The sequence below is a fragment of the Erythrolamprus reginae genome, chromosome 3, assembly GCF_031021105.1.
Source record: "Erythrolamprus reginae isolate rEryReg1 chromosome 3, rEryReg1.hap1, whole genome shotgun sequence".
Classification (NCBI taxonomy): Eukaryota; Metazoa; Chordata; class Lepidosauria; order Squamata; family Dipsadidae; genus Erythrolamprus; species Erythrolamprus reginae.
In genome coordinates, this window is record NC_091952.1 from 156,627,575 (window position 1) to 156,640,750 (window position 13,176).

The window sequence follows — 13,176 nt, forward strand, 5'->3', positions numbered from 1 at the left end:
GGTACATTATTAAGGTAATGGTAATTAAAGTTGTACTTCCTTTTGCACATTTAATCCACAGCTTCAAAGCTTTCAACAGAACAAGTAATCAAACCATAATCAAATCATGTCTAAGCAGAAGGATAACAAAGTTTATGATCTGTGGATCAAGTATAGCTTTGCATAGAATGAAATATTCAATGTTTCTGCGGCCTCAAATCAAACTTTTCATACTGGGAAATCTCTTCACCATGGAGTGTTTCATACATTTAAAATGAAGTATGACCACAGTGATACAAATACAGCTCTTTTCAGTTGAGTTACTCCACACCATCTAAAGGTAGAATGCTATAGTTGCTTATGTAAAGAAAAGAAATAACTCTTTCTAAAATTTTAACGTTTCTTTGAAATTTAAGATATGGGAGAAATTTACTACATATAACACTATAATACTGGAATGCCATCTTTCAATAGAGAAATTTCCAGAGCCTGACTTGGGGATAAAATATAGGTATACTCTTCCATGTTGAATAATGTGTTTAGAGTTGCTGCTTTCTATATTTGACCACTAAGGAAAAGCACCTATAAAATTGATAGGAATAGCTTTTAAAAAACCCAACAACTAGCACTGTGCATTTAAAAAACTGCAATGGAACATAACCCTAATCTTTTTGTGGGGTTTTTTAATGTCATCCTGAGCTAACCAAGAATAAAGTCTATTTTAATGTCTAACCATCAACTTATTTTCAGATACAAGAAACAAGTTTGAAAATTATGTTTTCCCAATGTACTGTACTATTGTACCTTGTCATAATCCAAGTAATATTGATCACAGTCTTCAACAAACACTTCCACTGTGCTGATTAGTTCCCCTCTGAATTTGGGCTGCAAAGCCACTAATTCATTCTGCACTTCATTGCCTCGGACCAACAATTTCTCCCAGGTATACCGCAGAGTGTCTACTTTTTCCATCTGCTCCTTTGCCACCAGTAACTCATATTTGTTTAACATTGCATAAGATTCCTGCCAAGGCAACAGTTGTTATCTTTCATTATTAAAGTTTACACATGGCATACTAACCAAACATAGATTTGGGAATTCAAGATAAATATATCAGTAGAAGCATGCTAAAGATGAAAGAGAATTGTTTGTGCTAGTGCAAAACCCATCTTAAAAATCAGCAATATTGAATTTTAAATTCACTTATACCAGAGGATAGCCACCATTTCCATAAAGAATGAAATGAATAACTAAGTTTTTGTTTTTGAGAATAGATATATTTACAGTTACAGTATCTTACAACCAAATGCAGATGTAGTTAACACAATAACCAAATGTAGTTAACACAATAATTTTTCCAACTGCTATTTATGGCTGCAGAAAACAAACAGCTCTTAAAAAAGGCAGAGAAGAGGATGGGTGGATGCCTTTGAAATTGTGGTGCTAGAGGCGACTATTACATGTCCAATGGATTGCAAAAATAACAAAGTCCTAGACTGATCCTCACCAAAAGTATCACTTGAAGACAAGATCCCCAAACAGTTGATTAAAGTCAATCATGCTGTGAGTGATCAGTGGAAGAGGCCACCCTAGCACCCACTGGCTGGCTGGACACTATAAAAGATGACACTGAGATGACCAGGGCAGATCTGAAGGAGGAAGTGTGAGACAGAGGGGCATGGAGAGAGATATTCCCAGAAAGCCAAAGGATGGACATGACTGAATGGCTGATGTGATGATGATTATGATGATGACAGTATTCCAAACAGATTTCCTAAGAATTATCTTTAGTGCATCAATTATTATACAATTAAAGCTAGATTATTTAGTAATATCTAATGAGTCATAGAACAGTAAAAAAAAATTCTGGTTTTGAATTGTAATAGGAAATAGGAAATAAAATAAAACTATTTATCTCTGAACCCAGGTACATTAATTTAAAGAAAGATGCATGCTTCTATTATATATAAGATAGCTGTGTGTTTAAATGAAAAGCAGAGAAACTTTGGCATTGATAGAAATTGAATTAAGATAGAAATAAAAGCACTGTCTTTAGGAAAATGGCTGCTTTTTAGAAACAAACATGATATTATTTTTTTCAACAAAGCAGCATCACTCACAGAAACACAGAAATCTTTAACACATCTTTATATATTTCTGATGGTTAAGTGAACACCAAGAGCAATTGATATATTGTGGTACCCTCCAGGACTCAAATAATTTCAACATATTCTCTATTATTCACTGAAGCAACCAGAGGGGTCTGGATGAGTGTCAACAGACTCAAACTCAACTCGGATAAGACGGAGTGGCTGTGGGTTCTGCCTCCCAGGGACAATTCCATCTGTCCGTCCATAACCCTGGGGGGGGGGGAATTATTGACCCCCTCAGAGAGGGTCCACAACTTGGGCGTCCTCCTCGATCCACAGCTCACATTAGAGAAACATCTTTCAGCTGTGGCAAGGGGGGCGTTTGCCCAGGTTCGCCTGGTGCACCAGTTACAGCCCTATCTGGACCAGGACTCACTGCTCACAGTCACTCATGCCCTCATCACCTCAAGGTTCGACTACTGTAATGCTCTCTACATGGGGCTACCTTTGAAAAGTGTTCGGAAACTTCAGATCGTGCAGAATGCACCTGCGAGAGCAATCAGGGATAGGACAATAATGACTAACCTTTTCTGGACCGAGTGCCAAACCCCCAAAATGTAATGCACACATGGCCCTTGGATAGAAACTATGGCCCTATGCATGCATGAATGCATCTCCCATGCATGTACGCATCCCCGTGCATGCAAGACAGAGACCCAAAGGACAGCTGGGCAGCGGGAGGCATGCATTAAACAGCCTTGTACTGTCTCTACCAAAGCGTTTTTTTTAAATAACCAATCAACTTGCCACCAAACATGATGCTACCCAAGAATGATCCACTGTCAGTTTTTGTAGCTATTTTTACCTAGAAAGAAATGTTTTTGAACCACTGAACAGCAGATGAGTGCACAGGCTATTCTTTTGTATCCCACAATTAGTTTTAAGATAGAAGTCCTTTTCTCTTTAGAAGGCCTGTTCTGTCCTATGAAAAAGGGTTACATGATTGAAAAAAGGGTTGACGGGCAAGAGAAGTCAATAATTATGAGTGGTTTGTTCCTCCATTTTGAGGAAATAGTTTCTTCTGCTCTCCCCTTGTCCTGTAAACCAAGTTTGTAGATTTTTCATATTGTATCACTGGAACCATTAGGCAGAAAGCCACTCAGAGAAAAGCAAAATAAGTTTCATTCCCTCTTGAATGACACAATAAGAAATTAAATCTGTAAAGTGGGGTAAGGCAGAGGCAGGAAAGATACTAAAGCTGCTAAAAGCAAAAAAAAAAAAAGTTTTCATGTGAAAACAAAGTTGCAGTTAATAGGAGGACTTTAAAAACAGGCGCCTCTGAGTAGACCTCCCCATCATCTTGCCCTGCCTTCCTACGTGAAAAAGAAATTCGCCTCCTTTCAAAAAACTAGCAGTAGGCAGAGTTCAGTGCCAGATGACAGGACAAGCAATGGGGCTGGGTTTCCCTTCCCTGTTACCTCAATTGGCCCCACTTGGAAGTCTATGGAGATTTGTTGCTCTCGGATCTCTTTCAGGGCAGCCATGGCTATTCTTATGTCATCCAGGTCTTTAATCTGACGGTTCAGTTTCTTGCTGATTTCCTCTACAAAGGTGAAGATGTTTTCCATCTCTGTCCTGTATTTCTTATTACAGTAACGTCCAAACGCAGTCATCCAAGCTTTGGTTTCAGTTGTAAGGGCCAACTTTAAATCCGCTATAAAAAGTGAAACTTCAGTTAGGATCAAATTGTTGTACTGATACAGCCCATATTATTTATTTATTTATTATTTATTTATTCATTTGTTTTAATGCCGTCCTTCTCCTTAGACTCAGGACGGCTTACAACATGTTAGCAAAATAATATTAAATCTACTATCCCTTCTTCCATGCATTTGGTGACAAGAGATAAAACAGTAACAACTTTTTAATGTACTTCAGGGAAAGCAGCAAAAGAAGGGAGGTTTAGAACTTTATTTTATATACAGTATGCTATGTAGAAATACATTTCACTGAATCTAAAAGTAGATAAACTTTTTAGTGGAAGGTAACTGTATTTAACATTTTTTGGAAAGAGAAGAATTACACTATCTGGAGAATGGTTTGTTTATTTGTTTGTTTGTTTGTTTGTTTGTTTGTTTGTTTGTTTGATTGTTGGTTTATTTCTTTGTTTGTCCGTCCAATATGTATAGTATAGTAGTAGTTTGTATAAACATAAGTAAAAAGTAATGATAAAAGAGGACAATAGGACAGGGACGGGGGGCACAGTGGTTATCCACATTGTATGCTTCAAAGTAGCTAGCAAACTCTTTTTCTTTAAAATGTTGGTGTAAGAGTTTGGAATTTTTTCTTTTCTTGGTAATTATCTCAGATATTTAATCTAGTTGGGTTTTTTTGCCTTATAATGGCAAAACAAAGGATATGTTTAAGCTCTGATATTTCAGATTATCCAACTTTATTTTGGGACTGCAGTCTTAATGTTGCTTTGTAAAGCATTCTGGATGAAATTAAATAAAAGTTACTGCTAACTAAACATGAAATCACCATACCAGTATATAATGCAACAGTTCCCACGCATATGTATTCAGATTCTGAATTAATTTTTAATTCTAAGTCTCGGTAATAAAGGATTTGGGATTCAAAATCAGATAGCAAAGGACTTCCTTTGATGAAATTTTCAATGGTTTCTTCCTTCTCTCTCTGCCATATGTGATGGTAACATTTGAAACGCTCCAAAGCTGAGACAACTTCCTGAAACATTGATAAAAAACAATAGAAGGCAATTGTATACAAACAGTTCCACTGATAAATTTTGATATATATTGCTTCATGCAGTAATGACCCATGAGCTTTGGCATTAAAGGCTTTCATTCACATTTGGGAAATCATGGAGTGTGATTCATTAATTCATTAATTAATCATTTATATATTTATTAAGTTCACAGTATATCAGCAGCTGGTCAGGTCCCACAGAGGTGGCCTTCTCCAGGTCCCACCAGCTAGACAATGTTACCTAGCCTTCTCTATGGTGGCTCCGGCCCTATGGAATCAACTCCCTCCAGAGATTCATCCTGCCCCCACCCTCCCTACCCTTCCACAAGGTCTTAAAGACCCTTCTCTGCTGACAGGCCTGGGGCCACTAAGTTTAACATCTAGCCCCGGCCAATGAATTAATCTATATGTATGATTAGGTAAATGTGAACAACTGGTTTTTAAGATATTGGGGTTTTATGATGTTTTTAGATTAGATTTCTAAATGTTGTATTTTTTTATTGTTGTGAACCACCATGAGTCTATATTAAAAAAATAACATCAAAATTGACTTCAAATTAACAAAGATGGCAAGGAAGGTGTCATACCCGTGTCGGGGACTGAATCTACTGAGGAAGATTCTCTGTGGCGGCCCCGACCCTCTGGAACCAGCTCCCCCCAGATATCAGAGTTGCCCCCACCCTCCTTGCCTTTCGTAAGCTCCTTAAAACCCACCTCTGTCGTCAGGCATGCGGGAATTGAAATTTTCCCTTCCCCCTAGGCTTATAGAATTTATACATGGTATGCTTGTATGCATGATTGGTTCTTTAAATTGGGGTTTTTTAGATTATTTTTAATATTATATTTGTTACATTGTCTTTTTTATTGTTGTTAGCTGCCCTGAGTCTTCGGAGAGGGGCGGCATTCAAATCAAATCAAATCAATGGATGGATGGATGGATGGATGGATGGATGGATGGATGGATGGATGGATAGATGGATAGATGGATAGATGGATATGGATATGGATATGGATGGATGGATGGATGGATGGATGGATGGATGGATGGATGGATAGATAGATAGATAGATAGATAGATAGATAGATAGATAGATAGATAGATAGATAGATAGATAGAGATAGATAGATATATATAAATAGATATAAATATAAATAGATATAGATATAGATATAGATATAGATATAGATATAGATATAGATATAGATATAGATATAGATATAGATATAGATATAGATATAGATATAGATATAGATATAGATATAGATATAGATATAGATATAGATATAGATATAGATATAGATATAGATGAGCTGGAGTTGGAACCAAAGAATATCAAGGGGGCAGTTTTGTTGGCTTCAGGGGAATGTGGGGAGGAGCAGGCCAGGTCAGGATTGGGACAACTTGTACGAAGGGAGGGATGGGGCAGGATAACTAAGAGAGGCTAAGCAGTAAACATGAGAGACAGAACTCAGGCGAATGGGCAAGCACCACCACTCTCCAGATCCTTGAGCGCGGAGAGTGGAGAGAAGATGGGAACAGCACAGGCTTACCTGATGCCTTGGGAGGAGAGCACCCCGCTCCTCTTCACAATGCATACCTGGGACTGAGACTTAAAAAGACACTGTGGGCAAGGGCATTTGTCAGAAACAAATGCTGAATTCATGGAGTGTTGTGTGCCATTGCCAACATTTGAAGTTTCCTGGAACTTCTTGCTTTATTTCTTGCTTCCTGGATTAATTGCCTTGTTCCTTTGCTTCCCAGACTCATTGACCTTACCTTTGATTTCTTGCATTGCAGCCGTTGTGCTCATAGCATTGTGCTGGACTACTTGTAGCCAGAGGCTGCTCTGTGTGTTTGTGCGTGTGTGTGTGTGTGATCAAATCTGGGATTTGCCAGAAACACGGGAGAGTTTGGGGGTGAGTTGGAGCAATAAAGGGACGGTTTGAACTATCAGCTGACTGTGTCGTGCCCTGGGTCATCACAGAAGGGATCAAGAAATAAGAGGGTGACTTATATGTCAGTCCATTAAACATCTCTAATATGACATGCTCCCAACAGGGCCCCAGGGCCACCAAGAGCAGACATGGACTTTGTATAGCTTGTAAGTAAAACAAAATCATTTTGTTTTGTTTTGATAGCCCTCCTGGAGTAATTTGTACTGCTTGCTACTGTACGGTACAGGGGTAATTTATACTGCTGAGATGTTTCACTTTTTTTCTCAGTTTCTGCTGCCACCCTGTATACCCTTCATCTAGGAGTGAAATGCTACCGCTTCGGGCCAGTTTGCCTGAACTGTAAGGAACAAATACTTCCAATTCTCCAAACTGATAGTAAAAATACTTTTACATTTTTTTTTTAAGTTTACCAAGATCGCATGACACTGATTGTCACAGCTGATGAACTTTTTTAAAAAAACTTTTTAAAAAGCATTTTTACTACCTATTCCTCGGAGCTGGTAGTAAAAAATTGTTTAAAAAAGTTTTTCCCGATTCTCAGCTGTTTGACAATCAGCTAAGAGGGGGGGGGTCATAAGAACTTTAAAAAAAACTTTTAAAAAGCATTTTTGGAACTGTGACTCTGTGAGGTTCCTGCTTTGTTGCAGGGGCCACTTTGTGTGAAGTCCAGGTACTTCTGCATAGGAGTCAGTTGGGAAGCTTTTGTGTTATTATTGGGTAAAGTGTAAAAGTTGTTTTTTGAGCTCTTTGTGGCTCTGTGAGGTTGCTGCTTGTTGTTGCAGGGGCCATTTTGGGTGCTTTTGCATTGTGTGTCAGTTGTATGGCTTTTGTGTTATTTTTTGTGCAAAATGTGATAGTTGGTTTTTGAGCTCCCTGTGACTTTTTGAGGTTCCTGCTTGTTGAAGGGGCCATTTTGTGAGAAGTCAGTTGCTTTTGCATTGTGTGTGAGTCATTTGTGCGGCTTTCTGTGTTATTTGTGTGTGAAGTGTGAAACTTGGTTTTTGAGCTCTCCTGGTCACATGACCACACCCACCAAGCCACGCCCACAGAACTGGTAGGGAAAATTTTTAGATTTCATCACTACCTTCACCCATTCAACATCACTTTGTTCCCTGACATTGTTTCCTGCTTCCGGATCATTTCTCACTTTTGGGACAATTCCTGGACTACAACTTTCACTCATATGCTTTTGCTCACCCTTTTGGTGGAACTGATAGTTGTACTAAGCACAGACACCAATTTAATTATTTCCTTGTTCTCTGAAATGGCTTTGTAGTAGTTCTTTTTCTGGATAGGAGAGGGCAAGATCATAGAGGCTGTATTAAAAGCTGCATCTAGACAAAAACAAAACAAAACGAAAAACTCTACATCAGAGGACCAAAATTGGAATATTTTTCTAAAGCATATCTGTGATTAATCTGCAATATGTGGCTTCTTTGGGCTGAGATGGTATTTCGCCTTTTTTTGAGGCAAGAAAAGAATGATACTCCGAAAGGTACACTTGACCACAAAAAAAATTGAATTGAATTTATAATTGGTACAACTGAAAGTGAAATCTCTATGTCTGTCATGGCAAATCTTTTTTTCATTGGATTCCGAAAGAGTGTGTGCACGTGCTACCACACATGTATGAGTGCCCACACCCATAATTCAATGCCTGGGGAGGCCCTCTGGAGTCTGGAAATGGCCTGTTTCCCAACTTCTGATGGGTCCAGTAGGGTCGTGTTTCGCCTTCCCCAGGCTCCAAAGGCTTCTTTGGAGCTGGGGGAGGGTAAAATGCCTTCCTCTATACCCCCAGAGGCTCTCTGACAGCCAAAAACACTCTTCCGAAGCCTCTGTATGAGCCAAAAATCACCTGGCCATCACACCACACATGCATGTTGGAGCTGAGCTAGGGCAATGTTTCACATGCCAGCAGATATGGCTCCATGTGCCACCTGTGGCACCCATGCCACAGGTTTGCCATCACTGCTCTAGGCCAAGCTTTAAATGAGTTCCAGGTCAGTAGCAAGCATCTATCTGATATTTCCTTGGACTCTGGCGTTGAGACGGGTTCTATGTAGATATCTGACACTGGGAAAAGTCTGATCCTATTATTACTAATGAAGTTGGCAAGATTGTTGGAATTGCAAACTTGGCCCTTCATATTAGAGTCAGTCTCTCTCCACTGACTAAGGCTTCCTAGAGGTTCTTTGAAGGATACACCCAAGATTTCTGTGGGTCACCCAACATTTCTGTAGGTCACATGAAATCTTGCAGCCTTGAGTTGGACAGCTTATCTATAATTATTCTTTGATATGTCCTTCTCAAAAGGTGTGCAGTGAAAATGTCATTTGGTACAGGGGATTGGCAGTGAGTGAAATAAAAACTCTGGAATGCTTTTGTGAGAGTGAATTGAGTTTCTGCAAGTGATTAGCATGTCGCAACCCTCTTAGACCTTAAAAAGGAGCTTCATGGAGTAAGTAGCAAAAAGGAAATAAAAAGAAAAAATGGCACATACCAAGAATTTACAGGAAGAATTATGAAAAACTGGTCTATCTCTTTGGAATTCCAAGAACCAAAGGTGGATATTCCCTTTTAATTAGTAAATTATTTGTTTAGTAAATTGGTGTATCCACTGCTAATTTTAAGTGGTCCTTTTACGCATGAAAAAGTTTTGTGTTGCCAGTTCTCTTCTCTTACGTCTTATTTTGACAATCAATCTTTTTCCTCTTCTTTTTATTCTGAGGCTAACTCAATCCATTAATCTAGGCTGTTCTGATTTTGACATTCACATATACACAACTAATGGGATGAGAATATCTTTCCCACATTCTGAATACATGTGCTTAAAGTATGTTATTGCCACCACATTGTTTCATGATTAATTGTTGCGTCAATGAAATGCCACATAGAAGGCTAAAAGACTTTGTATTTAAATCTTAGGAAAGTCAAGAAACACAAATGAATACTACATTACCCTGGTTTCCAACTTCAGTCTCTTTCAATTCAGTCTCAGAGTCACTGCCTCCCTCATTTCGTAAAGCAAGTATTTTGCGTTCTAACAACTTTTTCTGTGCAGAATAGGGAAAAAAAATCCTTAGACTCCAATATCTCAAATTTCATACAGTTTATCAGTAGATCTCTTTGAAGTATATAAACACACCTTTGATAGTCTCTCCTTACTCCACTGACCAACTCCTTTCATGGTGCTTACAATACAATCCGCAGCTTTGTTGAGTGTTTGCTGAATTTCTTCAAGAGTTGGCATTATAGCAAAATTTGGAATAGAAAGGATAACACTAGCTTTAAAGATGGGCGCAGCATTTTGCTTCTGCTTTGAGATATTCTCCCTATCTATATGGAAATGAGAAACATAATCCTTATTAATCCACTCAGTTACAGAATAAAATCCACATCTTCTAAACAGCCAATGGTTAGATAATTCATTCAAGGCTTGTAGTTAAGATACATTGGAAAAACAATACAAGGCCAACTGGAAACAAGGAGGCTTGTTTCATTGCGTTCAAATTAAAAGATAAAACTTCCTTGAAAACTTGAACACAATAAAGCACAATATACTTGGGGCACAAAGACATTATGTGAACCATGTTGGTCAAGCAGTCATGAAAAGACCATCAATTTATTGATGAAACATGTATTCTTTGGAGATTGCATACATCTGCACTACTCACGGATTCCCTTCTGCCATAAATATTTTAAGATGTGCTTTCATTAGGACAAAAAAGAAGCTACACTGCTTTGAACTTTCAGCATTTTGTCCCATATAGTGGGAAGAATTCAGATCAATAATATTCACTTTGGGGCAGCTTCTGTTCACATGATGCATTGGAATTGAAGCCACAAGGGGCAAAACAAGCAGGCAAACAGTAGTATTTAGCCTACATTTTATTCCTCCTAAGTCTATTTCATGCTGCTCTGCAAAATGAACCAGCTTTCCAGAAAAATGTAAGAAAAAGGAGTTATCCCAAACTTTATTTCTCCATTTCCTTTTACCAGTATAGGTTTGCTATAATAATTATCTTGTACAGAATCATTTGACACGCAGACTTCCTTGGTTATAAATCTGGACAAGCAAATCTGCAACTTGGGAACTTTCCTGCTGGATTATCAACCGGAGATCAGACCAAGTTGGCCTCTGCCTAGGTTGCAACCATATGTAGAGCAAGACCACTGATAAGGATTAAGCATGTCATCATTTTATTTTATGTACGCTGAGAGCATATGCACCAAGACAAATTCCTTGTGTGTCCAATCACACTTGGCCAATAAAATTCTATTCTATTCTATTCTATCACCATTAGGCTAGATTATTGCAAGATGCTTTACATGGGATTATTTTTGGTGCAAAATGGAGCAGTGTACATGCTAGCATATGAGAGCCACAGTAGCCGTATAACTTTATGGGCTTCACATGGGTAAAATTCAAGATATTGTTTTTCATTTATATTTCCTCACATGGCTTGGCTCCCGAGTGATCTCAGGACTGTTTTCATGTGAAACTGGCCTAACATACACACTCACTTAGAATAGGGATGTTTTGGAGCATATGACAACAATACTTTTCTATGACATCACTTAGATAATGTCCTGGATATTTTGAGATTACAAAAAAGTTTGATCACAACATCTAGGCATCAACAGCACATTAAGCAATTAGTCCAAATATAATTTTGCTTTTAATATATCAATTCTGCTTAAACAGTAATATTATTTTCAATGCAGATATATCTTAACCAGTGATGGGCTCCTATGGGAACGGTCAGAAACACAGTTCCGGTAGCAAAATTTGGAGCTCCACTCCAGAGCACCCAATTTGCACTGAAAGATGTTGAAACAAAATGCATAAGCCACACCCACAGTGTGGTAGTAAAAATTTTGGTAACCCATCACTGATCTTAACTATAATATCAAGCTATTTTTAAAATGTTCTTGTATTTTTTAAGCTGACCGTCGACAAAGATATGTTCACATTATTGGTAGACCAATGTTCAGGAAGCACAAAACTCAAGTTGCAAAGCACTACCATCTTCATCACAGCAAATTATTACAATGGTGCTACAATGGTGCTGCGACATGTGCATTTCAGAACTTGAGTTGTTCTACTGATTTATTAATTCTAATTTGTCTCTAAGACTCCACTTAATCTATGTGGGGAAACAGACTAATTAGTGTTGTGGTTAGCTCTGGCCCAGCTCCTGCCCCAAGGAATGTGCAGGTGGATGTGGGGGAAACATCCACACACCGCAGGCCTGTTTTGCTCGCAGTAGAATCTGCCGACGAAGCCTCCTCTGACCAAGGAAGCGTGAGTGACAGAGAAGAGGGGAGTTTGGCAGACAGCCCAGGAGGAGATCAATCATCTGTATCATCCTTGGATTCTGAACAAGAATTAAGGACACATCCACGCATGCGTAGAGTGATGCATAGGAGACAAGAACTGAAGGATTATTACAAGAGAAAATGAGGCCACCTGTGGTTGGGTGGGGCTGCTATAATTAGTGCTACAGATAAAAGTGCAACCTGGTGTTTTAGCCTCATGGCAGTTTATCTGATTCATTGTTTCGTCAAGATTGTGGTTTTTGTGCTGTTCTAGATTGTGTGTGGACTCTATGGACTTTAGAATTGGACTCAATTTCCCAGTTATTGGGTGAGCAATTGGATTGCATTTAACCTGTGCCTTGTGTGTACTAGAAAATCCCTTTGACATTTAAAAAGGGAGCCGTTTCTGTTTTTCTGTTTATAAAAACTTTTGGATTTTCCTTTTATCGTGTGGTGTGTGTCTTCCTGGACTAATTACCCTGTAATTACGGGCGGTTGAAACACGCCGGCAGAACTATTAGGAGGAATGCTATAGAGGTGTGCTTCTTTCACATTACTCTCCTTCCTTGATACCACCACCTTCCTTAGTCCTTCATACCATACTCACAATGCAACTGTGTTCTCCATGCTATATACATGGCTTCCTTATAATAATAAACCTGTATTTCTTTTTTGGTGGAAAAAAGGTTACAAATAGAAAGCAATTACCTAAAAAACTGATCACAGAAGCGGCATGAATTTGCTTGCGTATGGCCTCCAGAGTGTTACGAATAACTTTCAGAAGAGCATCAACATTGCGATGACTGAAATGGGAAAGCAGTTCCTGAGCTGCTTCTTCAAGCATCTCCATTTCTTTCTTTTTTTTCTTGGTTAACGGAGAAGACAATCCTACTGAAAGCTGACTAGCCGTCTGTGAAGATGCTAAGACGTCCAATGGCCCTTCTTCTTCTATAGGTGGGAATGATCAACCAATAAATGAATCATCGGTACTATTTATAGATATAGGCAACTTTATGCAATTCCATATTTCTTTACAGCTTTGGGGTACTGTGATAACAATCAG

At 38.6% G+C, this 13,176-nt stretch overlaps 1 protein-coding gene across 3 annotated transcripts in view; it reads right to left on the reverse strand.

Moving 5' to 3' along the window:
- DNAH5 (dynein axonemal heavy chain 5) overlaps positions 1 to 13,176 on the reverse strand; it is a 189,312-nt gene that overhangs the window by 127,744 nt on the left and 48,392 nt on the right. For all 3 annotated transcript variants that reach the window (XM_070747103.1, XM_070747104.1, XM_070747106.1), the window contains 7 exons: positions 12,822 to 13,061; positions 9,940 to 10,130; positions 9,754 to 9,847; positions 7,992 to 8,128; positions 4,616 to 4,817; positions 3,548 to 3,783; positions 784 to 1,002 (listed from right to left, as the gene is read on the reverse strand). In XM_070747103.1, the coding sequence (XP_070603204.1) occupies positions 784 to 1,002; positions 3,548 to 3,783; positions 4,616 to 4,817; positions 7,992 to 8,128; positions 9,754 to 9,847; positions 9,940 to 10,130; positions 12,822 to 13,061 (1,319 nt within the window). The remainder of the gene's footprint in view (positions 1 to 783; positions 1,003 to 3,547; positions 3,784 to 4,615; positions 4,818 to 7,991; positions 8,129 to 9,753; positions 9,848 to 9,939; positions 10,131 to 12,821; positions 13,062 to 13,176) is intronic.